The sequence below is a fragment of the Linepithema humile genome, chromosome 1 (genome assembly GCF_040581485.1).
Source record: "Linepithema humile isolate Giens D197 chromosome 1, Lhum_UNIL_v1.0, whole genome shotgun sequence".
NCBI classification, from domain to species: domain Eukaryota; kingdom Metazoa; phylum Arthropoda; class Insecta; order Hymenoptera; family Formicidae; genus Linepithema; species Linepithema humile.
Genome location: NC_090128.1, coordinates 27,317,409 through 27,343,256, shown reverse-complemented (window position 1 = coordinate 27,343,256; position 25,848 = coordinate 27,317,409). Strand labels below are relative to the sequence as shown.

At 37.1% G+C, this 25,848-nt stretch overlaps 3 protein-coding genes across 7 annotated transcripts in view; 1 reads left to right on the top strand and 2 right to left on the bottom strand.

The window, feature by feature from the left end:
- The window catches only part of LOC105668529 (protein Wnt-4-like), a 42,395-nt gene extending 29,343 nt beyond the window's left edge, over positions 1-13,052 (bottom strand). Inside the window, exon 1 of the mRNA XM_012360956.2 lies at positions 12,192-13,052. Coding sequence (XP_012216379.1) covers positions 12,192-12,262 — 71 coding nt within the window. The 5' untranslated portion in view covers positions 12,263-13,052. The remainder of the gene's footprint in view (positions 1-12,191) is intronic.
- The window catches only part of LOC105668531 (protein amalgam-like), a 63,684-nt gene that overhangs the window by 25,712 nt on the left and 12,124 nt on the right, over positions 1-25,848 (top strand). For 3 of the 5 annotated variants that reach the window (XM_012360961.2, XM_012360962.2, XM_012360960.2), the window contains one exon: positions 25,438-25,610. In XM_012360961.2, coding sequence (XP_012216384.1) covers positions 25,438-25,610 — 173 coding nt within the window. Of the gene's footprint in view, positions 1-20,028; positions 21,065-25,437; positions 25,611-25,848 lie in introns of those variants that run through there. The other 2 variants (XM_012360959.2, XM_012360958.2) reach the window with 2 other exon arrangements.
- Mat1 (CDK-activating kinase assembly factor) lies at positions 15,619-17,443 on the bottom strand. Its single transcript, XM_012360957.2, has 3 exons — positions 17,248-17,443; positions 17,033-17,156; positions 15,619-16,957 (listed from the first exon to the last, which is right to left on the bottom strand). Exons 2-3 carry the CDS (start codon positions 17,154-17,156, stop codon positions 16,113-16,115), a joined length of 969 nt encoding a protein of 322 aa, XP_012216380.1. The 5' UTR covers positions 17,248-17,443; the 3' UTR covers positions 15,619-16,112.

The window sequence follows — 25,848 nt, the reverse complement described above, 5'->3', positions numbered from 1 at the left end:
AGAGAACATCCACGGTGTAAAGGGTGGAGCGCTCGAGGACGCTCGAGGACGCTCGAGTGTGATGTTGCGTACGTGTTATGCAAAAGAGAAAGAGAGAGGAAGATAGAAAGAGCGAAAGAAAGCAGCCAGAGGAGAGGGCAAGCGACGATCCCGGAAAAGAAGCGGAAAGAGAGAGGGAGAGAGAGAGAGAGAGAGAGAAAAAGAGACCGAGAAGAAAGAGAAATAATAATAAAAAAAAGGAAGAAAGTACACGCGTGTGCATGCGTGCACTCAGCTTTCTCCGTTTGAGTACACTTGAGCTACAAAACCAGCCTCGAGCTTGTTTCCCCACAAGTTTTCTCGAAAGCTTGTTAGCGAGATTCGCCATTTTTCCCACCCCCGCTGACGGCCGCCGCCGCTGCCGCTCCTCTCTGCTTTCTCCCTCTCCCTCTCCCTCTCTCTCTCTTTCTCTGCGTCCCGTGTACCTCCCGGCCTCTCCCGGCCGTTTCCATCGTGGTGGTGCCCCTTTTCCACGAGAAACTTGCTCCTGACAAAAGATCGACCGGGAAGATCGAGCCACCGGCAAATCGAGAGTGCTCTCCATTTCGGTCCTTCTCCACCCGGCTCTCCCGCGCGCATTACGCCCCAGTTATCGCGATTCATTCTCTCTCTCTCTCTCTCTCTCTCTCTCTCTCGCCGTCCGCCTCATTTTTTCTTTGCGTACCGATACCATGGAAAATGCCGACAGCGATGGCGTAGGACGCAGCAGGAAAACCGGACGAGAGTTGTTTGTTTTTTTATTCCCGCTTCCCTCTGCACTTCTTTTCGTTTCTTCGTATTTCCTCCACCCGTCCGAGGCTAGAAGAAGTCGCGGCTCGTGATTGCTCTAGCCGAGCTTGAGTACAGTGCAGATTACAACCTTTACTTATCCAAGGGAATGAAGATTAATCTTTTAGAATTCCAGTGATGATAGAACTCCACCATGATAGCCGTGCATCGAATAATTATTTATAAAAAAATTTTAAATATAGCAATTTTCTAGCTGAATTGGACAATAAAGGCCTTGAAGTTTATTTAAATAAAATAATGTTTTATGTTATAATAACATTACATATATTTGTAATTGATATTTTAAACAAGGCCCGCTTTAGACGATGTATAATTCAAAACAAAATTCTATTTATAATTTTGTGTGATAGAAAACATTAAAACGATCAAAACAAGCACATAAAATTATAAATAGAATTCTATTCCGAATTCTGTCGCGAATTAGATCGCCTAAAATGAACAAGTAGACGTAAGAGGTAAAAATAACTGTGAAAGGAGCAACACATTTCCAGAATCTAAACGTAATAAATAGAATTCTGGTACTATCTTAAACGGGTTCAGAATTTCTGCACTCTGCGCGACGCTAAAACAGTAAATTATTTCTCATTATTATGTAGAATATCGCGGTAACTCTTCGAGCTATCGAACAATAAACGCCAGCTCGTTCCACGGTAAATGTAAAAACTTTGTTTAATAATCGTTGCTCTTTGCGTGCAGGGTTTACGAGCTTTTACGAGAGAGTGGTCATCCAACAGATGTTTTAATATAAATTTTGTGGCCGATTAAAGTTGGCGCGCTGTGTGATGTATAGCGAGAAACATGACGAACCGCGATGCGCGCGGTAATGGAGTTTGCGCGATTGCCTCCTGGCTTGGAGAGAGTTTTAATAGCTACAGGCGTTACGAGATGTTATTACCGAACAGAGAAGTGCTACGGCTACGTGTAAGTCAGATATTATTAATTGATCTTCGTGCTCGTACTCCGCGACTTAATGCTCCGGCAGAAACGAGTAATTAAGTAACACGTAATTATCGATCTGGTTACGCGCGTCCGATAAGCAATTGCGAGCGATGAAACGGCGTGATGTGAAAGATATGGAGATCTTTCAACGGTTGCGGCACTATCGACGGCACTAACGAAGTTAATTAGAGAAACGCGCCGATTGTGCTATTTCTTTTACATTAAAAAAAGCGTCAAACGTTCACACGACGTGTTTCTCATTTTTATTTTTGCGTCACTTACTGTCTTACAGTCTGTATTCTAAAATTTCCCCCAAAATTGATATTTTATTTTATGCAATATTTATTTAGCATCTGAATAGGATCTCGAGATTTCTCCGGTCGAATTTCAAACAAGAATTCATTAAAACGCAAAGCGACCGCAGACCCTAGAGAGACATATTCGCTTCTATTCACCTGCTCATTCGATATACACGCATACATAGGGCGTGCGTGTGCGTGCGAGCATTCGTAGCGGCACCGGCGCCCATCATCGACGTCATTACGTCTCGGGAAAGAGGGTGTCTACTAACTTGTCCATTAATATTAAAGATCCAGGACGCGACGTAACGGTATTACGTGATGCAACTATCGGAGTTCAGACAGAGGCCATTTAACATTTATTATTAGCAATTAGAAATCGTGACATATCGCTTGTTTAGTTGCTTGAAAATGTTTTTTTTTAGAATAATACTCGACAATCAAATTCTGGATATTCAGTAAAAATCGTGTACCCGCAGAGAACAATTTATCATTTTAATATTTTTCCTCAAGTTAATTATTTAATTACCTGGCTGTCAATTATTAATTATCTTACTATATCATTGCTATTATTATTCAAATAAAAACTCCAGTTGTGATTTATTTTAAACATAGCTGAAGTAAAAGAATGGGAAAGCAGTCGGAAACAAGTTTTGAAAAAATATGCGACTGTCAAGTGTCTGATCCCTGCGAATAAATCGTCAATGCAGATTAAAAAGTGTCTCGTATTTGGCAGGTGGTTAAGCACTATTCGGATATACACGCGTGCGTAACGCGCGTATATATCCGTCCGACGATGCAGCACGTGGGCCGCGATCTTTTCGAAATAATTTAGGGGACGGAATCCCCATGCGCACGCATGTACACGCATCTGCACGGAGTTATTTATGATGGATTAGACCGGGATTTAAGCCACGACTAATTTATGTCAGGCCACGGGATTGCGATTCTCAACGATTTTCTCTTCCTCCCTCCCTCCCACCCTCCCTCACCACCGCAATTGCGTACGTGGCTCTCGTGATTTGCGTGTCTCGTTAAGACAAAACGCATCGGATAAATGTTAATTCAAGCACGATACGAGGCGCGATATGTCTGGGGTCCGGAATCGCGTGAAAGAAAGTTTGCGCTGCGTTTTTAAGAGAGTTTCATATTTAACGAAGTTTCTGCATAAGATAGCATCAATTTATCGCTGAAACTGTTGCTCTAATTTATATAAAAAGGAAATTACTTTATTATTAAAATTTATACCTGAGCAAAAGTTTGCAATATAATTATTTAAAAGTAGTAAAAAAAAACTGATAAATAAATTTCAAAAAATAATTTTTAGTACAATCATTAGTAGAAAATCATTATAATTTTGTGCAAATAATTTCTTGAAGCAACACTTGTTTAAACGGACGTCACAGATTTATCTGCATTTGTACATATAAGTTTCAACTTACATGTACATATATTAATTTATTTGAAAAATGCATCGTGGATTTTCTGAAAAATAAAACTTTTGAACTCGCATTTTTTGGTGCCAATTTATGAGAAATAGAAGCGGAATCATTATAATGATACTTCACGCTTAAAAGAATAAGCAGAATGCTCCAGCCCACTTTAGCATCTTCGTTCACTTCCGTCTCTTCCCATCTTATCCGGATCAATGACTCCCGCGCACGCGTTTCATTTTTATTCCGTCCTCTGGCTATCCCCCCATTGCCCTCCCTCCCTCCCTCTCCCTCCTCTACTTTCTCACCCCTTCTGCGGCCCTACGTTCCGATATCTCGCCGGTCATAAATTACGGCTCCTCCTTTTATTTGCGCGAGCACCGAACTTAAGTAACTAGATCCGAAGTTCACATCGAGGGGTTAAACGCCCACCGTTTTCTCCGTCGTGTATGGCTGCGATACGCGGAGTAGTGGACTCGCCCCCCTTGCCCACTCTCATTCCGAGCAGATGCAATTGCGTCGTCCCGCGGGGGCGAGAGAGCGTGTCGCACAGCCGGACCAAGGGGTCCAATAATGGCGACTTGAATAATACAGGAACGGCGCGAGAGAGAGGAGTAGCTCTCTCGTCGGGGCTGCTGCGTGTGGAGTCAAATCATTGTCGCGGCCATGTTCCTTCTATTCGTGCGAAAATTTCATACATACAATTTCGCGATGCACTTTTCGCCGAAGCGCGCAGACTGCAAATGGATAAAAAACTCGAGATGGAAGTCGTTCGGTTAGTTCTTCTTCTAGATTCACCGCAAAACTCGTTGCTGGCAAATGTCTCCTGCGATGATATTGATATAAGAAATTTTGCAAAATGAGGATCCGATAATTGTTGAAATCTTGATCAATTTTTACTTCATAAATTTTAAATTTCGGGAGTATTTTCTGATTTTACGATTTGTTACATTTGTTGTTTCGAAGAGATGCATATCGTCCAATTGAATATTGAATATTACATCATAAAACAAGCATCATTTTTAATATATATACCTAATAATAAATTCTTGTAAGCGCTTAAACTATGTAAATAGCTGCGCGATACTGTGCGGTTTGGATGTAATAGCATCGCGTTAATCGCAACTGTATCTTTGCGAGCTACAAGCAAGGAGATGAATAAGGTGAACAAGAGAACTGGGGAAGTCACTGGGGAAGACTCGTTAGACTCTGAGTGATCTATAGGCCAAGATAAACCACGCGTTCAACAAGTGTGCGTCGCCGATAGTCTATCTATAGTCTGCAGCACGGCGCGAAGTGTGCATACAGAGTTTCTGACATTTTTCCGATATTTTGGGAAAGCGGCGCGCCGTTTTAATTATCGAATGCGCAATTATCTTTAAAAAAAATCGCGATAAGAAACACCGTAAGAAAATTTACGATGTCTGATTTCGCGGAATTGCAAATGTTGTGCACTGCGACGTTGTACATTGAAACGTTCAATGTTCCCGTTATTTATCAATCCAATACGTCAATCGCGCGCTATGCCTTTGGGGGGCATTGTACATTCTATGGAATTGCGAGTCGACCGCGAGCTAACAAGGTTATTGTTCCTTGATGAATATGAACATTTGCGCGGTTAATTACGCGCCGCGAAAAAATGTTACTAGCATACGGGAACAATGAGAGCGCGATCGCAAAAGCGAGTGCAAATAACGAACTGGCCGTGTACAACGCAAGGAAAAAAAATATGCGCCAGCTAGGAAACGACCGTTATATTGAAAAAAATGAAAAAAAATTTGTGAATGCTCGATCCCCGCATGCCAGTTTTGTAAAATGGTTAGCTGGCAGTTGGAGTACTTTTGGCGGTGGAAAATCACGATAACGATGCTTCTTGCAACTTTCGCACATTTTTCATGTTTTCCGCGTTTTGTGTCGCACAAAAAAAAAAGAAACTTAATAAATAAAATTTTAGCCCTTTGGTTATTTTCATGATTTTCGTTGGAAACAATTCCGCGCGTCCCGGGTAGATGCGGAATTACTCGAGTAATCCGTGCATCGGCTGGGTTGTGTCTCGAGAAAAGAAGCAGGAGTTTGCACGTAGTGAAAGGACCGATTCTGAAAGATCGGAAAGTAGACGGTGGCAAAGAAGAGGTGAAAGAGATAGGGAGTGGGGAAAGGAAAGGGCAAGACGGAGGACTAAGAGAGAAGCATCTTGTAGCCTAACCCGGCCTCTTCGTTATGACAATATATCTCGAGCTCCAAGGGAAACATCGCCGAAGGAGTCCCGAAGGCATGCTACCAGAGCTCGCGGCGGCTTCCTTTGTCGGAGATTCTTCGAGCGAGAGGAAGAGCTGACCGGCGGGGAGAAAGGGTCAGGAGAAGGTGCGGCCTGTCTCTTTCTCCCTCTCGCTCTCTCCTCCTCTCGCGTTCTCGAACGTAAAACGAGAAATACTAAACAAAACAGGATGCTATTAGGTTTTTGCCGCGCGCCACCGAAGCCTCCGTGCCGCGCACCGCATCGTCCGATGATCTTTCAGGCTTCCAAACGCACCGCGCGGGGGATATTATTAACGCACCAACGAGGGATTCGGCGATACCGTCGCGATTTTTCGAAAGTTTCGCAGAAAAATGAGTCACGCGCAACGACGTCGGTCAATATGGGAAATGTCAAAGTCGGCGTGTAGGGAACAGATTTTACTGCGCGATCCGCATACGAATTCCACGAGAATGAAATTAACGTAACACGCGGTAATCCTAATTTATCCCTTCGGCCGGCATAGCGTAACGCCGGCGGATCTCGGGGTGGCTTTCGCGAGGGGATGACATGTCGCGCCGAGGGGGAACACGTTATCGGCGGCGATGCCGTTTATTTTTACGAGACGGCTAGGTCATATATTACGGTGCTTTTTATATGGATCTTATAAAAAAAAATACGAGGAACGGGAGTAACTAAAGTACGGCGGAGATGCGCGCGCGGTATTGGACGCGACGCCCGTCGTCCCTATAAAGCGCTTCTATACGCCGCGCGCAAACACATTACGACGAGATCGCGCCTTTATCCCGTCATCGAATCTCGCGAGATACACATGTAATGGTTCGGGGATTCGACGAGTAGCTTTTCGAACTTTCATCTTCGTACAGCTAGACAGAATATATTCTCTCTATACAAGCAAGGTGAATTCACGTATGTTTTTGTGAAAAATTGATATTACATATCATTTATTTTATATCATTGCGATGCAACAGAATACAATTTTTATGAAACATTTTTAATTTATCGAACACGTATTTTGTGAGAATCAGTGATAAATAAAAGCGCGCGCCTGCTGCGTCGTTTGTCATATTGCTTTTTAAATTAACTTTTTATTAAAAATATATTCCGTATCTTATATTTATTTTTTTTAATAAACTATCTTCTCCTTTTAATTGCGCCAAGATTTCTGCAAAGGTCTGTTCATATTGATCGTATGGAAATATCGTGTGTATTATCATTATATGATCGTGCGCTAAAGTGGAAGGACTTGTCCGCACAAGTTTAGGCAAGCTTACGATACGACATTGCCGACAACGTTACGCTGTCACCACTGTCGCCAGATAAAAGGAACGATAGAATGCTGCGAAATAAAGCACAAAATCGTCATTCGGGTCCGGCTTGACCGTCGTTTCGGGTCGTTTCAGCCAGAGCAGTAATGGCCGGCGGCCTGCCGACAGCGGTAGGGTCGGGGATTATTGCGGAGTAACGTTAGAGTGTTAATACCAATTTTAATCGCTCGTCGTAAAGACGATGCGCGAGTGTAACTATAACGCACGCCGAGCGAAGATTCGCATTTGGTAATAAAGATGCTTTTATTAAATCTGCCCCGGCAACTGCGCGCACTCCCTTTCCGTCTCTCGTTCATCACCCGGCTTTCTTTCACCCCGCTTGTGTTCCGCGTGTTGGTTTATGGCCGAATTCTTTCTGCTTCTTTATGGAGATCGTGACGACTCAAAAGACAGCGATGTCGTCTTCGTTATATTGCTCGTCTCCGTGTTTCAAGAGCGAACCCTGCCGATCGGTCGCGCTTTTATTGGCAGGAAGTAGTTTCGACAACTACCGACTGACAGATTTGATCTCGCTTTAGATTTATTTCGTTCACGTTCAAATTTTGATATCTCTTTGTTTGTCGATGCATGAGATTTGACTTAAAAAAATATTATTCAATACTACGTAATATTTTTCTTTCTCATAAAAATTTTTTCACTTCAACTGCAGTTTGTCAGTTTCTATTTGCAGCGGATAGACAGACCGATATTTTCTCAGTTATCGAACTTTGTTTTTCTTAGTTACCAAACTCGAGAGTCCCGGTGTATATGATTTAGTGTGTGAGGCTAAAAGATTAATTTATTTTCAACAACTTTCAGATTTTGATATAGTATTTCATGAATTTTAAGAAACTCGATTTATTTATATTTTATTCAACACTGCACCCTATAAATGCATCACGACCGATGCCGTTCCCCTAAATATATTCGACGTGGAGTTTACATCTGAAATTAAAGCTGGTTTTATTGCACAATAGAATTCCAGATGTTGCGAACAACGTATATCGATATTTTTATCGACAAATTTCATTTATCGACAATCGTGCGGAAAAAGAGAAAGAGCAATAAATCGTTCCATTTCTCCCTTCGTTGAATAAGCTCCGAGAGGAGCTCGAGGGTGCGCGTCTAATTCCGAAACGCGTTAGATTCTATGGACGTGTAAGCAAAAGCGCGCGCGAGATCGATAAATCGAGAGTCGCTCCAGAGATGGTAAACAAAAGCTGAAAATAAGAAAGGAAGCCCTCGTTAAACCTCATTAAAACCGGGATAGTCGTGCTCGAGGCACCCCTGAATTAATGCGGCGTGCGACGAGGGGCTTGCATTCCCGTAGCGAGAATCGAAAGCTTCGAAAATTCATGACTCGCTTCGAGATACGGTCCTCCAGTCCGTAATGGACATCCATAATGATGACGTGAAATCAAGCACGTTAACGTATGCTTTGATAACTATTAAATACTATTTGAAAAACAAATGACGGGAAGAGATCCTCTAATATTGCACAATTTATTCTATTTATTTTAAAATAAACATTTTATGATCATGATTGAGAGATGATAACAATGTAATTACGGCGCTGACGGTTCAAAAGCCATCAATGAGGATAATTTGAGTTGATTGATCTCGTCAGTGTACATCCCGCGTCGTTAGCTTTCATGATCGAATAAGATTTTCATGATCGGATTAGCCGGCACTCTCCAGGGATATTCCTCAATCTAATCGATAGGCTACTTTTTAATGATCGCCGAGCATAGCTAAGGCGGTATTCTCTTAGTGGATAAGAATGATTGATGTAATGCTTTCATTGATAGCTAACTAATCGGATAGTCACGGCAAATAGCGGGTTTTTTATTTACAAAACCAAAATAAACTGTAAGAGACTAATAAAATATAATATGTTTAGCAAATAAATAAATATAACAGCACTAATAATAAAAGCTGTAATACTATTTAATGCAATCTAATAAATAAAAAAACATATATATATCAGAACAATTCGCATTAAAGTGCACTGATATATATTTGTTTGAGCTTTTTATATTTGAGTTTTAAATCATTGCAATCTATTTTTTATCTACAGAGAAAAAATGTCGATACTTTTATTACCATTTGTCTATCAATAATGCATCTATCGATGCAGCTATTGCTAAAAAGTTAAGTGAATTTCATTAAGTGCGTGTTGTTGCGGTCTTCAATGCTATCAAAGTTAAAAGTAAAGTAAAAAGTCGATGCTTTCTAATATCCGCGCATTAGTGACCTTAATCGAAAGATTCGCTACGTGCGCCGATAGCGTACGACTAGTCGCCCGAGGGAACCAGTTTGTCGGAAATGAAATATCTGGATAGAAAATCGTGCTCGACCGTAAAAGATCGACGGCCCTTCCTCATTTAAGATTGTAGGGTCACGTTGTCGCTACCTATACCGTGGCGGTACGCTCACGCGTAGCTATTACCGCTGGGGCTTCTCCGATCTCGCTCACGGCGGCTCGCCCGATCGAAGGGGATTATTCGCCTATTATGGATTCGTGACTATCGACGGCTGGCCTGAGCGCCGATGAAACATTCTTCAAATTTACGCCGAAACCGTATCCGTTTTTGACACGACCATTATCGTGAATCTTAACCATATAATTAACTCGCTCCATTAAAGCGTGATCGGTTAGCAGTATCTCATCTCTTTTTATCACCGCGGTGAGAACGATTCTTCGATCGCAATGTGTTCTATCAACTTGGTAAATGTTCAAGTTAAACAGTGAAATTAAAATCAAATAGAAATATATTTTAATTTTATTAAACAAAAATGTAGACGTCTGATTTTTGTATCACATTTGATATTGAATGAAATTTTCGAATATAAAAACTTTTACATATGTATATTTGAAATTATGGTACACAGTAATCACGTAATTTCTGGAGCGAGAACAACGGAATTTGAACGGAAATTTGCATAAAATTTGAAGAGGGGAGCAAAACTATCAAAGTTTATCAACAATTATGCGTTCAATCTCTTCAATTTGGTATTAAACGCTCACTGATAATAGGAATTAATGCGACGGCATCGCGTTTCTCCTTTATGAACAGAGCAAATCGCCATCTTATTTTCTTCCTTGAAAGAACGCCAATTGAGCTAAAGTAAATATTCCGGCATCACGGCACGGTAGCAAAGGTTTCTGTGTCCTTGAACACGCTGTTGAGTGGCGTTTAACATAACTCGCTACTTATGTACCACTTTGGATCCGCGCGAGTATCCCGCGGGATGCTATTGCCGGAACGCTCAAATAATCACGAGGAAAGCCAGCGTTAGACATCGTATTCCCCGCGGACGGATTCTCTTTCTCGCGTGATGCATCCTCGCTCCCTCGGTCGTGTATTACACGCCGTTACGCCGCAACGCGACCGTGTATTTTTATTGCACGTGTCAATAAAAATAATTGACCGCCCAGAACTCGCGTAGGATATTTGTCTGCAGCGGAAAACGCATTTGTTTGGCCGCGATAGTGAACTGCGAAGTGTTCGGATAGAGAAAGATAGCGAGTAGTCGAGTTTACCTTCGTCTCCCGGAGGAAATTACCGTAGATAGAGATGATGTTTATAGAATGCAGCCCCCAATCGCATGCGCACGCGATTGCACGCTAATGATATTATAAATCTGAATGAATCGCTTCTTAATTTTGGGAATAAGTCAGTCGTACCAGTATATTTCGCAGTTTCCACTAATGCGACTTAACTTTCAGACTTTCTTTTTAACGCTCACTATATTGCCTGACACCGTGGAAAGGATTCTATGGCGAAAGTTCCAAAAGTAAAGTTTATGTGAAAAAAACAAGTTAAAATTTGATTCTAATGACTTTCGTATACACACCGAAATGGGTTCTTATTTTTTCAATCATTAAAAAGATTCAACCAACATTCGTCTCAGAAACTAGCTCTTTAATATACCTGCTGTGTAGAAATTTCTCTTCATATTGTTCAGTCAATCCTCTTTGTACTTTTTTGTTAGATGTTTTAGGAAAAGGTTTCTTTTAACTTCCAAAACAGGTGCCAAGAGTATTAAACTGTTGGATGACGATGCGATTTTCTTTACTTTATTGAGAAAACAAACAATTAAGGAAATGAGAAAGGAAATTTTTTAGTACTTTTCAAACAGTCCCGACGCCTCCGATTTTCGATTCTAGAAAGTTGATGGTATACCTTTTTCGGCAAAACGGCTTTTATCTGACAAAGAAGTGGAAAATCGTACCATAAACTCGTTAGACACGTAATTTTAGTACATTTTGACACTAATATCATGCTGGGGACAAACTTGGTTTGGAATATTATGTGAAAAGATAAATAAGAAACAAGTTTTTCTGTATACGAAAGGAAACTTTTTCATATATTTTCGAAATGGAGCAAGATATGATATATTTATGAGAATAATCTTCTATCGTGCTTAAGATTATCACAATTTTTAAAATCATATTTATTTTCTAGTATATTCATATTACCATACTTTCACTGTGCCAATTAATATTTTTATCTTTACGTTATTTATATTTTTGTACTCTCATAAAATAATCAAAAGGAAATGAATATAAATCACTCGAAGATTACGAGCATGCTAAGAATCATAGCTAGAAATCACCGTGATTAGACCGTTTATCGGTGCTCTTCCTTTTTGTAATAAGAAATCAAAGCACCGACAGACATTCTCAGCACAATAAAAATATCAAAAATTTAAGACTATAGGAATATATATAACGATTGACAAATTTAGCTAAATGTACAATCACACAATTATAGCTATAAACCAAAATATTATGTTCTTGCCGAATGGCATAAAATTCAAAAGACAACATTTCAAAATCAGCAGAATAATTAGAACAATTAAAACAACTTTAAAAAATCTTTCTATCTTTTAAGCTTATATTTTTTATTTAGTGCTGAATCTATCAAATCTCACGCGCAATAAACTTAAACGAAACTTCGTGCAAAATTAATCATACTTGGAATTAGACGTCCACGTTCGACTTTTAACGACAAACGTGATTTAAGTATTAGTGATAGCATGAGCATTAGACTTGTATGTTTTTTGTCCCAATTTTTTTCTTACAACTATGAAATTTATTTAAAACAATGCAAATTCGACTCACCACCAGTTGGCTTGCGCGCCGCTTTGCCACGCGACGATCAGCAAAGACACGAGCAGATAGCTCATTGACATGACGAGCGTGCGTTGCGTGCGGCGATCCCGTGGACTCTTTAACCAACCGCCGAATCCCGAAGTCAAAATCTACTTGTGGAAGCGCGAAGGAGAGGAGATTATACGTGGCGCGTTCGTGCTCCTTTCTCAGCCTCGCATTCTTTACACGCGTCGCCGATGATGATCCGAGTCTCGCATTGTCTTTCTCGTGAACGCGAACAATATCGACGTACTGTCGACGTACGCGGAGATCCGCGACGGAATGACGACAGATCGAGAAAGCGTGGCCGGGATCAAACGATCTCAGAGCGCGCGCGGACCGGACCAACACCCGCCGCGGTACTCGCACCTCTTCCTTTCTCGCGGTCCTCGTCCCGCGATGCTACTGCTGCTGCTGCTGCTGCTGCTGCTCGAAAGGGACGAAAAGTTCTCCAACTTCGTTCCCTCGTCTCGTCTTACATGTTTTCAGCGACGCGCGACCGATTGGAGTGCCGCGACGCGTCACGATGCGAAGCGAAGCGGCGCGCGTCCGGACGTCAGTCAACACGCGCGGACGGTCTATCAACGGTAAATCGCGACCGCTCACCGCGGTTCTCACGGTCTTTCGTTCCGAAAAATCGTGCCGATCGGTCTGGATGCAAGTCCCGAACGAGATTGAAGAGGAACGAAAAGAACGGACCCCCCCGAGTGTTTGAATGGCCAACTTTTGCGTTGCGAAAAATCGCGAGACGGGAAGTCGTCGTGCAAAGACGCCGATATGACGGGCAAGACGACGCTCCGTGAACGTTCGCGTACGGACTGTGGTCGGTAGAATCACGAGGAAAAGGGCAACGGGCCCTCCACTCTCATGATGGGCGGAGTCGCTGCTCGTTTGCGACTCACCGATTGGCCGGTGCAAGCGCGTACGTTCGCTCGCTTGCGATTCGTTCCCTCAACTTGTTCTCCGAACACGACTTACGTGAGATGCAAAGTAAAGGGTTCACGGTTTACCTCGCCGCGCCATGACGTACCCTTTGTCGCTGGACTGGAATTTTGGAGTAAAGTCGGATATTTCAAAGATTTTCGTATCCATTTCTATCATTTCTTTAAATATCGGTATGTGGACACACAATAACAAACCTTATTAAAAAGTATCTAGCTTAAATAGAATTGGTAAAGTAACGAAAGATTATTGCAGAAATTAATTAAAAATAAATATAATCCTATCATTCTTGAGATTATTACAATCATAAATATAATCTGATAAAAGCAGAAGCTTTAAAAATTTAGCAATTAGCAATGCATTTCAGACAGAATGCTAAATAGTCTATGACTTTCTTTAGATGAGTGATTATTGCGATGTAAAAGTTTTAATTGCAAGCAATTTAATATTTCTAATTATCTATGAAAGAAGTAGACCGGACAAATTGCTATTGTTACGTTATCAGAGATATTTCAATCTCTATATTCTTACTTATTTTGCTACGTAAAAGCGACATACACAATGTCATATAAATTTGTTCAAACGGCGGAAAAGATGTTAAAAATTTGCCGATACTTCATCTTCCTATCGCTCAAATTATTCTTTGCGGATTTAAACAATTCCCAGTTTGTAGAAATAAGTTGAATAAAATATTTGTATATCTATACTTGTGAAAACACCTAGAAAAGGATTTTCATATCATAACTTTAAAATTATATTTTTGTATTCAAAGTCATGTAGAATATATCACATACATTTTATCATTGAAATATTTTGCGAAAGATGCGCTATAGAGAGCGCATTAATATCATTTGCATCGTTCCTTATTATGATAATGGAATAAGAGACTTTTCCTTGAAAAGGATTGTTTCGTTACTCTGTCTTACAGTCACGAATAGGATTGTTTAATCAATAACAATGTGTTATCATTCGAATCTACTTTATTTCAATATATTTCGTTTTTTTCGTATAAATATAAACATTTCAGAAAGTTTTTGAACTCAGAAACATTTATTTAAAGAAATTTGAAAAAAATTATATGTGTTTCAAGTGATAAAATTCACTACCTGTAACATACGATTACTGTAACTCTCGTGATCGATTCAAATCAATGTCGTTATTCTGAAATGCGTATAAACGAATCTGTTTTTTTATATGCGTTAAGTAGATTTCAAAAATTTTTGATCACGATTTTATATAACGTACATTAATAATAGTATTACGAGATTAAAATTGCTAATTTTTGTATTACTAAAATAAAAATATATTTAATTGTATTTTCGTTTCTATGTCGTTTCAATCAAATTGGATTTTACTAACATTATTTTGCTCTCAGTATCTTTGCTGCAATATTATAAATTATATTATAAAATAAGTAATGTAATAGCACGTTCATATTGTTGCAAAATAATCACGATAATTAGCGAAAAACATCGATATTTACTATTTTTTATATAAAGCACGGTAATATTTACTTTTTCATTGGAGATAATTACAACTCACTAATTCGTTATAGATATAAACGTGGAAAAGATATTAAAAATATTTTTAAAAGGCTTGTTTGTGTTTTCTCAGTAAAAAAATAATATAAAAATCTCTTATACTGAATGTTCTACAAACTGTCTGATAAAATAATATTCGTAATAATATGTACTCGTAAAATACAAACAAACAATCTTCCAGGTCATAAACTGAATCGATTCATTCTACAAAAAATAATCTAACAAAATAAAATAAATAAATGCAAAAATCATGAATACTATAGATAAATCTTGTTTCAAAAACTCATATAATTTAAAATCTAGTTTAGATTTTACATATAAAAGTTTTTATGCTTTCCTGTAAATTAATAACTCCATATATGCAAATACGCATGTATGGATTATTGCGATTATTTGTACAATAATTATATTCGCATATGACTATACTTTGTCATATTTATTGGCAATATATAAATTATAATATTAGCAAATGATGATATAGAAATAATGGGATTACTTTTGTGACGTTTATTATTAATATTTACCTCTAATGCCAAATTTTTTGGCATAATTTTTAGCATAATAAAAAAAATTTGTTTTTACATATTATCTTTTTGCACCTTATTAATACAAATAGGATCAACTCTGCCATCTGCGGGTTTAATGATAAGGTTTGAATATAAGCAACGATTGATAAAATTCGGAAATTATACAATATGTAATGCAATATTTATATTTTATTAATATTCATAAAGATGCATAGAGACAGTAATGATAATTGCAAATTAAGCAGTTAGATAATTGCAAATTAAGAAGAATTATAAATTATAAATAAATTGTAAATTTTGCTAATTAATGTATTCTTAAAGGAAAGATAATATATAAAAAGGAAGTAATGCTTATGTCTCATACATAGTAACATAAAAGAAAACAACTTATATGTAAAACTTTATTTTCTTCCTTGTAGAATTATATATTTTTATGTAATACATATTTACATATTATAGATTGTTCCTTTTTATTTCTGATATTGAGGGTGCATTTATTATCATTTAATTTTTTGACATCATCGTTGTTAATTTTGCATTGTGCTCAACATAATAAATACATTTTTATTAAGAAAGACAATATTTCTGGTCGCAAAGGAATGTAAATCATTTCAAATTTTACGATATAAAATTTATTTTAATTGATATATAATAACATTATTTTAGACCACATATTTAGTTTAATGTGCCAGAAAATTATCTCGAATATTAGAAGTACTTTGGTTATCACTTGACAAGCTCCGGACTGACATATTTTATGTGATAAACAAAAGTAATAATCCTTTAATTAATGACTTGTTAAATTAATATTTAATATTATTAAACACACAATTGAGACAACCAGAGATATTATCACATTTGTTTAAAAATAATTCATGTGGTCATACAGTTGTGAATTCTGTCTGTCGTTGCGAAGGATTATGATACAAGCCAGCCATCGCTTCCTGCAATGCTCGTAGACATGCTACATGTGCCTTGAATCCTCCCGCTCTTTCAGCCTGAGACTCGTTACGTATATGTGAAACATATCCACGAGATTGAAGTTCTCGCCAGCCAGGCGGTGTTGGTCCTTCTATTTGTTGCCAAATAGGCGTATAAGAATAGAGAGGACCTTCTTCTATCTTTGGCATTGGTAAATAGTTCTGATTTCCCTGATTACCAAATTTAATACCCGTGCTAAACTGAGTAACTCTAGCAGCAGGAAGAGAGGCTTTTACTTCTTTCTTCTGCATCTGTATTGCAGAAGCGAATGATTCCACAATATTCTTAGCATTCGCGTCCGAGAATGTTAGCTCGTCTATCAATGCTTCTTTCTCACGAATTTTCTTCTTCTTTGCTTCTGCGTCTTCTCTTACAAGTTCTATTCTCCTTTCTTCCTCCTTTTGCCTCTCTAATTCTATCATCTCCTCTAATTCATACTCACTTCTGCCAAGTTTAGATTTACTTTTCGCTATTTGCTCTTTGTTATCCCTTTTGTATTGCTCTATCCTTTTGTTTGTTTCAACCACATCAATGTTATTTGCCAAATTATATATTATAGTCTCGATTTCCTCTAAGTAATCATTGTATTCTCTTAATGTAGCAAAATCTTCTTCTCTTTTATTAAAATCTCGCAGAATACGTTTCCTTATATTCACTTCCTTCTCAACCATAGGATCTTCGAACATCTGAACTCGAAAGTTTGTTCTTCTCAATGGAATTTTGCATTCTGGACAGGATCCAGAGCCTGAAATAATTTAATTATAAGCATTATTAAAATAGCACTATTTATATTATATTGAATAGTAAATGCAAAACAAACCTTTCAAAAAAAGTAAATCTACACAGTTTTCACATAATGTGTGGCCACAAACGTTCACTAGCATTTTCAATGATGGATTTCGATATTTGGTGGTTTTACACCGTGGACACGCTTGATCATCCATCTTCAACAAAAACATAAAATAGAATTGAGCAAAAATAGTGTTTTTAACCTCATTCTGTTTTAAAATAGATTTCACTCAAATCTTAGCTTACGTTGTGCAGAATGATTATTCCTTGCACGTAAATATCAATTGATGTGATCACTTGCTATAGTCAACTGTAACTAACAAAACTTCCTTACATTACGTTCCAATATCATATTTAAATGTTACAAACAATCCATACTACATCGACAGCATAACCTACAATCTAAAGATATTTATTGACATGCTTCGATGTGTCGTGAGTCTCGAATACTGTCGAAATATATCGATAGTGTGTTCGAGAATATTGCTTCGATTTAAATGGAATCACGTTGTATGCTTTTATTTTCATTTATTGATTTTTCCGCATTTGTTGCAGGTTTTTTTGCTTTGCAATAATTATATAAGAAATAAGAGTTAAATTGAGGTTAAACAAACCGTGATATTAATAAATAATGATAACTATTTATATATAGTTTATTAAAAATAGCTAAAATATTACTGAATCAATTGTTCCTAATTAAATTTAATAAATGTGTTTATTAGTAGAACTTTTTTTTATCTTTTTTATTATATTTTTTTTAAGTTAAAAAGAGTACAGTTTTTTCCATTTTTTTCCATTATTTTGAAATAATATATTATTTTGCAGCGTATATTGTCAATGAGATTTGATGAAAATAATTTATTTATAATTGTTATTATATTTATTATTGTACATGACAATGTGTATAAAATTGTAATATCCATTATGAATATAAACATTCCTTTGATTTTATTATATCTAAAAATATTAAAAATTTTGTGTATATCTAATGGGAAAACTTTTACCACACATGGGTTTAAATCTCGTTTTGGAAAGACTAAAATTTGTATTAGAAATTAAATCTATTTTTTAATAAATTTTTTATTTAATTTGTGGGTCCAGCATAATTATTTCTATATTTTTTTGGATGCATTAATGATGCTGTTGATGAGTAAAAAAGGAAAAAAAATTAAAACAGTATGCAGAATTTCCAGCATGAGTTTAATGAATCCCATGTTTCTATAAGCCTGAACAAGCAGTCCGTTTATTTTTCAAACAAAAGTTGCGAAGCTGCAGCTAATCTGTTTCTTTGTTCTTTGCTTTGCATTTACTGCATGTTTTGTTGCAGCTTTTCAATTGTTAAACATCGTTGCTCTAGATGTATTGTAAAAAAAAACACACATAATAACGGGAAGAAAGAAAGCATCAAATATGTTATCAATCAATCTATCACGATCTACTAACAATGCGAATGCCTTACAAAACCGCAATTTTCTTTAAAATTCTGTAAATCTCTAGCACAGTATATTTATTAAGCCATTTCTTTATTTATTAAATTTATTAATTGATTTAATTTTATTACGATCTTGCACGATATTAATTGATTTAATTTTATTACGATTTTGCACGATATTAATTTATTTAATTTTATTACGATCTTGCACGATATAAAGCAAACTAACAAAAAATCATAGTATAAAGCAGTGATCAAATGCAAAAAGAAAAAACGATTTAGCTTCTAAGCCGATTACTGATCAAAGAGCGGAATATTACAACGATGCAACGCGGTTGATACAATAGGGATGAATCTCTGTGCAAACAACGCTATGAAATTTATGGCAAAAATACGAGACGTTCCATAAACTCGGAAAAAGTGAAAGCAAAACGAACACGCGCAAAACGTGGCCAAGTGGTGCATCGACCAAATGTAGAATTTTTTCGATATTGCGAGGTTTTCAAAGCTGTCGATTGTTTTTAATCATCATGGAAAACAAAGTGTTATCGAATATTCCACTTTTTTATGCGCTATAGATGTATGCACTTAATGATGTATAATATATTGTGAATTGTCGCTACTTGTAATGTTTCAAATAAGATGGAGAGATATTAATGTAGCACAGACTGCTAAATACATATAATATCTGTCACATTTATTACAATTTGTGTTGAAAGGGATAATACTGGAGAAGTATTTCTAAGATTTCCATAAATCATTTTCTTTACAACGAATTTACTTCGATATTAGACGAAAAAGCTGACGCAACTCTAATAAAGAAAATTTAAAATTGAATTATAATAAAAAATAGAGAGAAATATGATAACATTCATAAAAACTGTATAAATTTAAAAAATTTTATTTTTACTTCAACATAATTTTTTTGAAAATATAAAAAAAGAAGAGAAAGCTACATGCAAGCATTAAAACAGTTTTAAACGACCAAAATATTATATTACAATAAAATTTTTCAATATTCTATATGGATTCTCGATATTTTTAATATTATAAAAATTTCAATCGCTTTTTTTCGAGATGAAAATCATCATTCCTGACAAACTTAAAAAGCCATGAAAAATTTTATCGCACAACATAAATATTTAAACTGTTCAAACTAATGCAGCGCTTAAACATATATGTGACGTCGCTCTTTTACTATTTATGAAACAGAACTCTGACAATAAACAGCGAGATGTACACAAATAAATATAACTTTCGTACATTTCGAGAAATTCAAACTGACTGACATTCTAAACTTTGCAAAAAGTGGCGGCAAATCTGGACGAAGAAAAAAAACAGAGGTGGGTCTTATAGGATCCACTGCCAAGTTTAATCGGCGCCGTGGTATCTCGGGGCGGTATTCGATTCCCGGATTCCCAGTTAGAGATCCTGGGTGTATGCGTGTGTGCATGCGTGTGTGTATATTTGTGTGCGAAGGGATCGAGAACAGAGAAAGAGAATGAGAGATGAGAAGGAGAGAGAGCGTGCGCGAGGGCGACGATAAAACGAAGAGGGATACACGCTTGCGCCAGGAATATCACCCTCATCTCTTCGTACAGTGCACCCTGTGAGGGGACGAGTGTGCGGGGCGTGTGCGAGGATAGATGGCAGGGCGTCTCTCCCGGGTCGCGCAGGGCCGCGCAAAGCCGCGTTGCACGCACTGTCAGTTCTGTTCAGTTTCGCTCGGATATCCGTGCAACGAGTGACCTTTGTGCTGATCAGCTCGTCCGCGCCCGCCGCTCCGAGATCATTCCCCGTCAAAGAGGATCGTCGCGTGTCAATTGTCATCGCGAGACCGGTCGCACGGTCGGCGCCACGACGCGCCGGAGACACGCCTGTCGCTGACAGGAAAAAGGATGCATAGTTCTTATAATATGTGCATTTTTCTCCGGCGAGACCGACCTTTATCCTCCACGTCAATTTCCTATGTTTTTACATCGTAGAGTTGCGAAAGAATTAAATAGAGAGTGCGAGGAACGAGTGAGTTGATTCGAGACTCAGATTTCTATCGCGAGAGATTCGAAGACAATGCTGATTTTCTATTTTGAATGACACAGCGAGCGACGATCAGCGAGTGATCTCGAGGATGCGATAAGATACGAATCGTGGAAGAAGGACAGATAAATATCTGAAGAGATGCACGTATCACGCCTCGTCGGGGCTTTTCAATTACGCGAATCTAGATCGCGAAGCTGTTAGCGAATTAAGCGAGCTTAAGAGCGGGCTATGCGGGCTGAACGCGAGACAGAAAGAGGAAAATAACGATCCTACCGTCGCGATGTGAGAACTTGAGAATCATTGGCATAAATTCACAAAGTCAACGGCATACAGCAGTGCTATGGAGCGTAGAAGCAAGAAAAACTGGAAACTGTCGATTTACTCGATAAATTCGTCTTGATTCTATTTTCCGGCACATTGTGCCAATTTCGCGTTGTGCAAAGAATTTGCAACCTGCGAAAGTTGCTCGTTCTTCAGGATTGATCGAGATCGAGTGCAGTACACGAGGAAGGAATCGACCAGCGTCCCGAAACGACTATGAAAGATAAAAAATGAGGTGTTTAATCTTGACCCTCGGTCTGCTGGTTTCGGGTGAGTCAAACAAATTGCGTTTGGAAATTGTTCAACCAATCGTATCGTCAATCACTTGTGCATTGCTGATACGGATGTCAGGCCAAATCTCTCTCTCTAATGCAAAATTGTAACGGAAATTGAATCCACGTTTAGGAAAATGCGGTCATGAACATTCAACAGTTCCGAACAACGCGCAGAATGAATGCATTAATATAAAATACATTAGGAAATGCAATTAGATAATTTTGTTATAAATACCAATATTATTTTCACATAATTACTATTCATATGTCAATTACGCTTATCATTTTAACATATATAAATTCGATAGATACAGAGATTTGCATGAACACATTGACCCGAAGAATGCGTAAAAAATTCTCTCGGGGATGATAAACTTCAGTTTTGTATTCCTTTCGCACGTGGTTTCGGAACAGTGCCAAAAAATTGAAAAGTTTAAAATTCAAAACACGAATGCCGCTAACTTTATTCCAAAGACGTGCTTTTTAGAATCAGTAATAAAAGAATATTAGAACTGATGCAATTAGTAGTGAATGATGAATGCCTTCTTTAAATCACCCTTTTTGCTTGTAATTATATTTTTATAGCATGTAATTATATTATTTTGAATTGACGGTGTGTCAATTTTTCTTCCCAAAATATATGTTACTTTACAGAATCACAGAAACAAGTATAAGTGGTCACTTACTCGGTAAGTGGCTCTTGACCATTTCACTCGCCGTCGTTGCTTAGAGATATTTCCAGCTGGATTAATGTGAAATGCCGGCAGTAAAAGCAGATTTACGTTTCCGATGAACATACAAGTACTAACTACTTTTTTCCTTTCCAAGCAAATTAATGAATTTAGCATGGACGCAAAGCACGTACGGGTCGAGCGGCGCGTAAACCGTTTCTTTTATGTCGCGATACGCGTTGAATATTTTCCCCTTTCAAGAAGTCACGCGATGTAATATTATGTACCTAGCCGAGTGGAATACAGTATATTACAGTGGGTTTAGTTAGCTCCCGAAGTTAGTCTTAACTTTGTAATAACTTAGTCTTAACATTAGCCTCGTCCGAAATACGGGTTTATACAGCAATTAACCCGAAAGTCCCCTGTACCATGATATAAAGAGACAGGGTGTAATATTGCGCATAATGGCACAGCGCGATCAATCAGAACTACTCAAAATGCAGCTGCAAACTCTTCATATCCGTGTGCTTCGTAAAAAAAATATTCTCGCACATACATGTGTATTTTTCGCATTAAATACTTGCGTCATATTTGATAAATATTTATATTTTTCTGTTTTCTTTTTTGATAAGCATTTCGTAATATCCCAGATTTTTTTATAAATACGAAATATTTATTTTCGAATCCGGTACACTACTTATATATTATTATTTTTGAAAAAGTATTACGTAAAAAGTCAAGCTCGTGCATATTGCAGAAAAAATACAATTTTTTTATATCTAGGTATTTTTACCTAATCTATATTTTCTGCATGATTTTACGGATGCAATAAACGATGCAGAATTTTAATTCTTTTCACTTCACTGCTTTTAATAATTTTTGCTTTTCTCTTTTAACTTGACCTTACTGTTCATCCAACAGTGAGCGAGACCGCCGCTACTATAGAAACCGCTATATTGAATTTTTTTGCACTATGAGAAATTTTATTGACCTGCAAATGCCATTAATCTGATGAATACACTCTCGTAAACATAACTCTTATTTTTTTACGCAATGGTCAATATCACGTAAAAAATAACAATTTTAGATACAAATAAAACATTGTACATTTTATTTGTCCTTTTTTTTATTAACAAATTACTTAATATTTACTGCGTTTTTATAAAAGAATTATAAAATAGAAATTGTGATATCATACGATAATTCTCACGTTTGTAAAAATACACAGAGATTCGCACTGTAAATTAATATTTTTCACATGTAACATTCACGTTACATTGTTTTCAAGTTTTTCAAAGGCTGTTACTATACTTAACTAAATTGAGATCAATATCTCTTAAAATTTTATAAGTGTTCTCATAATATGTCTAGCATTAATAGTTTTCAGTCGTGGTTTAAAATCAAATTAAGATTGAGTTTAAACTGCAAAACTGAATAAGTTAGTTGTCGCCGTTGCGAAATGAGCTGAATTTATACAACAACGTAATAAGAAGCAAGCGAGAGGGGAAATTAAATCCACTGTGCATTGCTGTAAAAGTAACTGTAGAGCACGAAGAAAACAGCCAGGGGGATGGAAATCCTGATATGTATTTTAACGTGGGTTATGCGGGGTGGCGCAAATCCCACGGAAGCGCGGGGAGGTAAATATTTACTCGCACAACTACCTGCATCCCTTTAAAGTTACCCTTTTGGAGCTGCATTTATTTTTAACGCACGATTTTCTGACGACGGTTTTATCGGATTCGGAAACTGTGTCGCCGATATCGCAGACAGAATTTTCCTTTCGCGAGAAAGCGTCGCACGTCCTGTACTCAATACATCTCGTTTGTTAAGAAGTTCTTTCACGTTGTTATACATTTTCGCTATTAATGCTACGAAGAGCGTACTCACCCCTAAGTTGGCGCTTATGTGCAGACGGCTACATATTTACGGAGCATGTACGTCCAACTAAAGTTACGAACTTTCCTATGAACGATGGACAATTCACAATGTTGGAGAACTTGATAAATGGGTAATGGAGAGTTCACGCCGTCAATTTATGATTTCACTATTTTCACAGCTATTTATGAATATAATAGAAGCACGTTATATTATTGCACGGTATATGAAATCGGAATATATTTCTGTCCTGTTTGTTGACAAATGTTAAACATTGCGATTCAACGTTTTGTGCGAAGCACGAGAGCACTTCCTGGCGAAAATAAACATGCGTTTGTTAATATTCATATACGCAAATGATTTTTTTATAAGTATTTTTTAAACTTTTTGTAGATATAGAAAATTTAAAAAAGAGATTCAAAGGGAGAGAAATAAAGGAGAATTTAAGATACGAAACATGTGGCAGAAAACGTAAAAAGAAAGCTTCTTATGGAAATGTAAAATAAATTGAAAGAAGAAAAACGAAATAAAACGGAATTGATTATAAAATACCATGATAAAAGAACGAAAAGTTCTTGAGCTATAACCGGCTGCAAATGAAAGGCATTGCACAAATCAAGCTTTAGGGAGTGCAAATAATTAATATTGGAATATTATTTACCATTCAATTAAAAATGAGTTTTATTTTGAAGCGCATTTTAATTTCAGACTTTGTTGCTAAGATATTGAATATTGAAGTCTACAAAATTATGGCGAATATAATAAATATTTTCCGACTCTTTTCATAAGAAGAAATCAATTTTAAATTTCATGAAAAATAATGCTGCACATTCTATATTAATTCTAAGAGATTCTACAAAGAAATGAAAAATGAAAATAATAAGCGTAAAATTTTTTCTAATGTCTCCTTTTTCAAAGTGACACTACCCGTAGGAAATAAACTTTTGTGATTGTACATTCTCCATCTCAAATTGTTGTTCTCTTTTACCCCTCAAGCAGCACGTCTTCTCATTCTTTTTTTAACTCGCACGTTCTCACAGACTTTAACAGCTTTTCTTTAGTTACAAGAGAGAATTTTTTTAATTCCAAAAAATTTTACTCCGATAATAATGCTAAAAAAATTACAAAGGAGATATTTGATAAAACAATAAGTTTATTTTTTATTTTACTTTAAGACGCTTGCTAACAAACCGCTACGGAAGAAAAAACTTATAATTAAAAATAAATTAAACATCTATTTAGAGGATTAGTTACAATCTTTATAAAAAATTATTCAGTTATATGCAAAGCTGAAATACGACTAATTCGTACATTTGTATAACACGTTTCATTTTATGTTATCACGCAGCGCAAAGAGCACACAACAAGAATTAAAGAACATTGTTAATCCCAAAATAACCCGACTTTTTATGACGCAAACTACTGTACGGGGTGTGCTTTAGAAACTGCATTAATAAATTATTTTTGCTTGTTGTACGCTGCATATAATGACCAAACAACACAAGAGAGTTCAGAAAACGTTTAAAGAATGTCTCAAGAAAAATTAGCATATTTTTTAAATGCTTATCTAGAGAATTATTTTCTTTTTAGTCAGCGCATTAAGGAGAGACCTAATATATTCTGAATTAAAATTAATTCGTCTAATTGACTGGAAAGCAAAACTTTTTATCGATAATTCCCGTGTGTACTCGAGCGGAACGGCGGTAATATCTTCTCGATTCTAGACGGTGTAAATTATATTTCGCGCAATTACTGCTGTATTGGAGAGCTTAAGTAGCGTTTAGCATTGCTAAATGATACTATTGTGTTTATTTTCAAGTGCAAGGACCCACTCGTTGTACGGCCGATGGCAGGATATACGAGGATCACGCATCGGAGGCCTCGCCTGTTCGAGGGCCGTATTTCGACGTCTCGGCCTCTCACAACGTCACAGCTCTCGTTGGCAAAACGGCAACGTTGAATTGTCGTGTACGAAATTTAGGCGATCGCACGGTACGTAAGATATTCTCTCTCTCTCTCTCTCTTGTTTTTATTTGCTATAAGAAATAACTTCTATCGCTGTAATTGTTGGAAGTAACGCAGCGATATACGGTATTTCACGTTTTGCCCAAAAATTATGCACACGGACTGACAATTAAGTTTGCAGATGACATTTATGTAAATTTGGATACTGCGCATTCATCTAAATTAATGTTATCTCCTTCAAAACAGAAGCTATAAAAAGATTAAT

What these genes read in the sequence shown, in the direction of transcription:
- Mat1 (XM_012360957.2), bottom strand. Translation starts at nt 17,156, where the DNA reads ATGGATGATCAAGCGTGTCCACGGTGTAAAACCACCAAATATCGAAAT. An exon ending in AGATTTACTTTTTTTGAAAG is followed by an intron (nt 16,958 to 17,032) that starts GTTTGTTTTGCA and finishes AAATTATTTCAG; the next exon opens with GCTCTGGATCCTGTCCAGAA.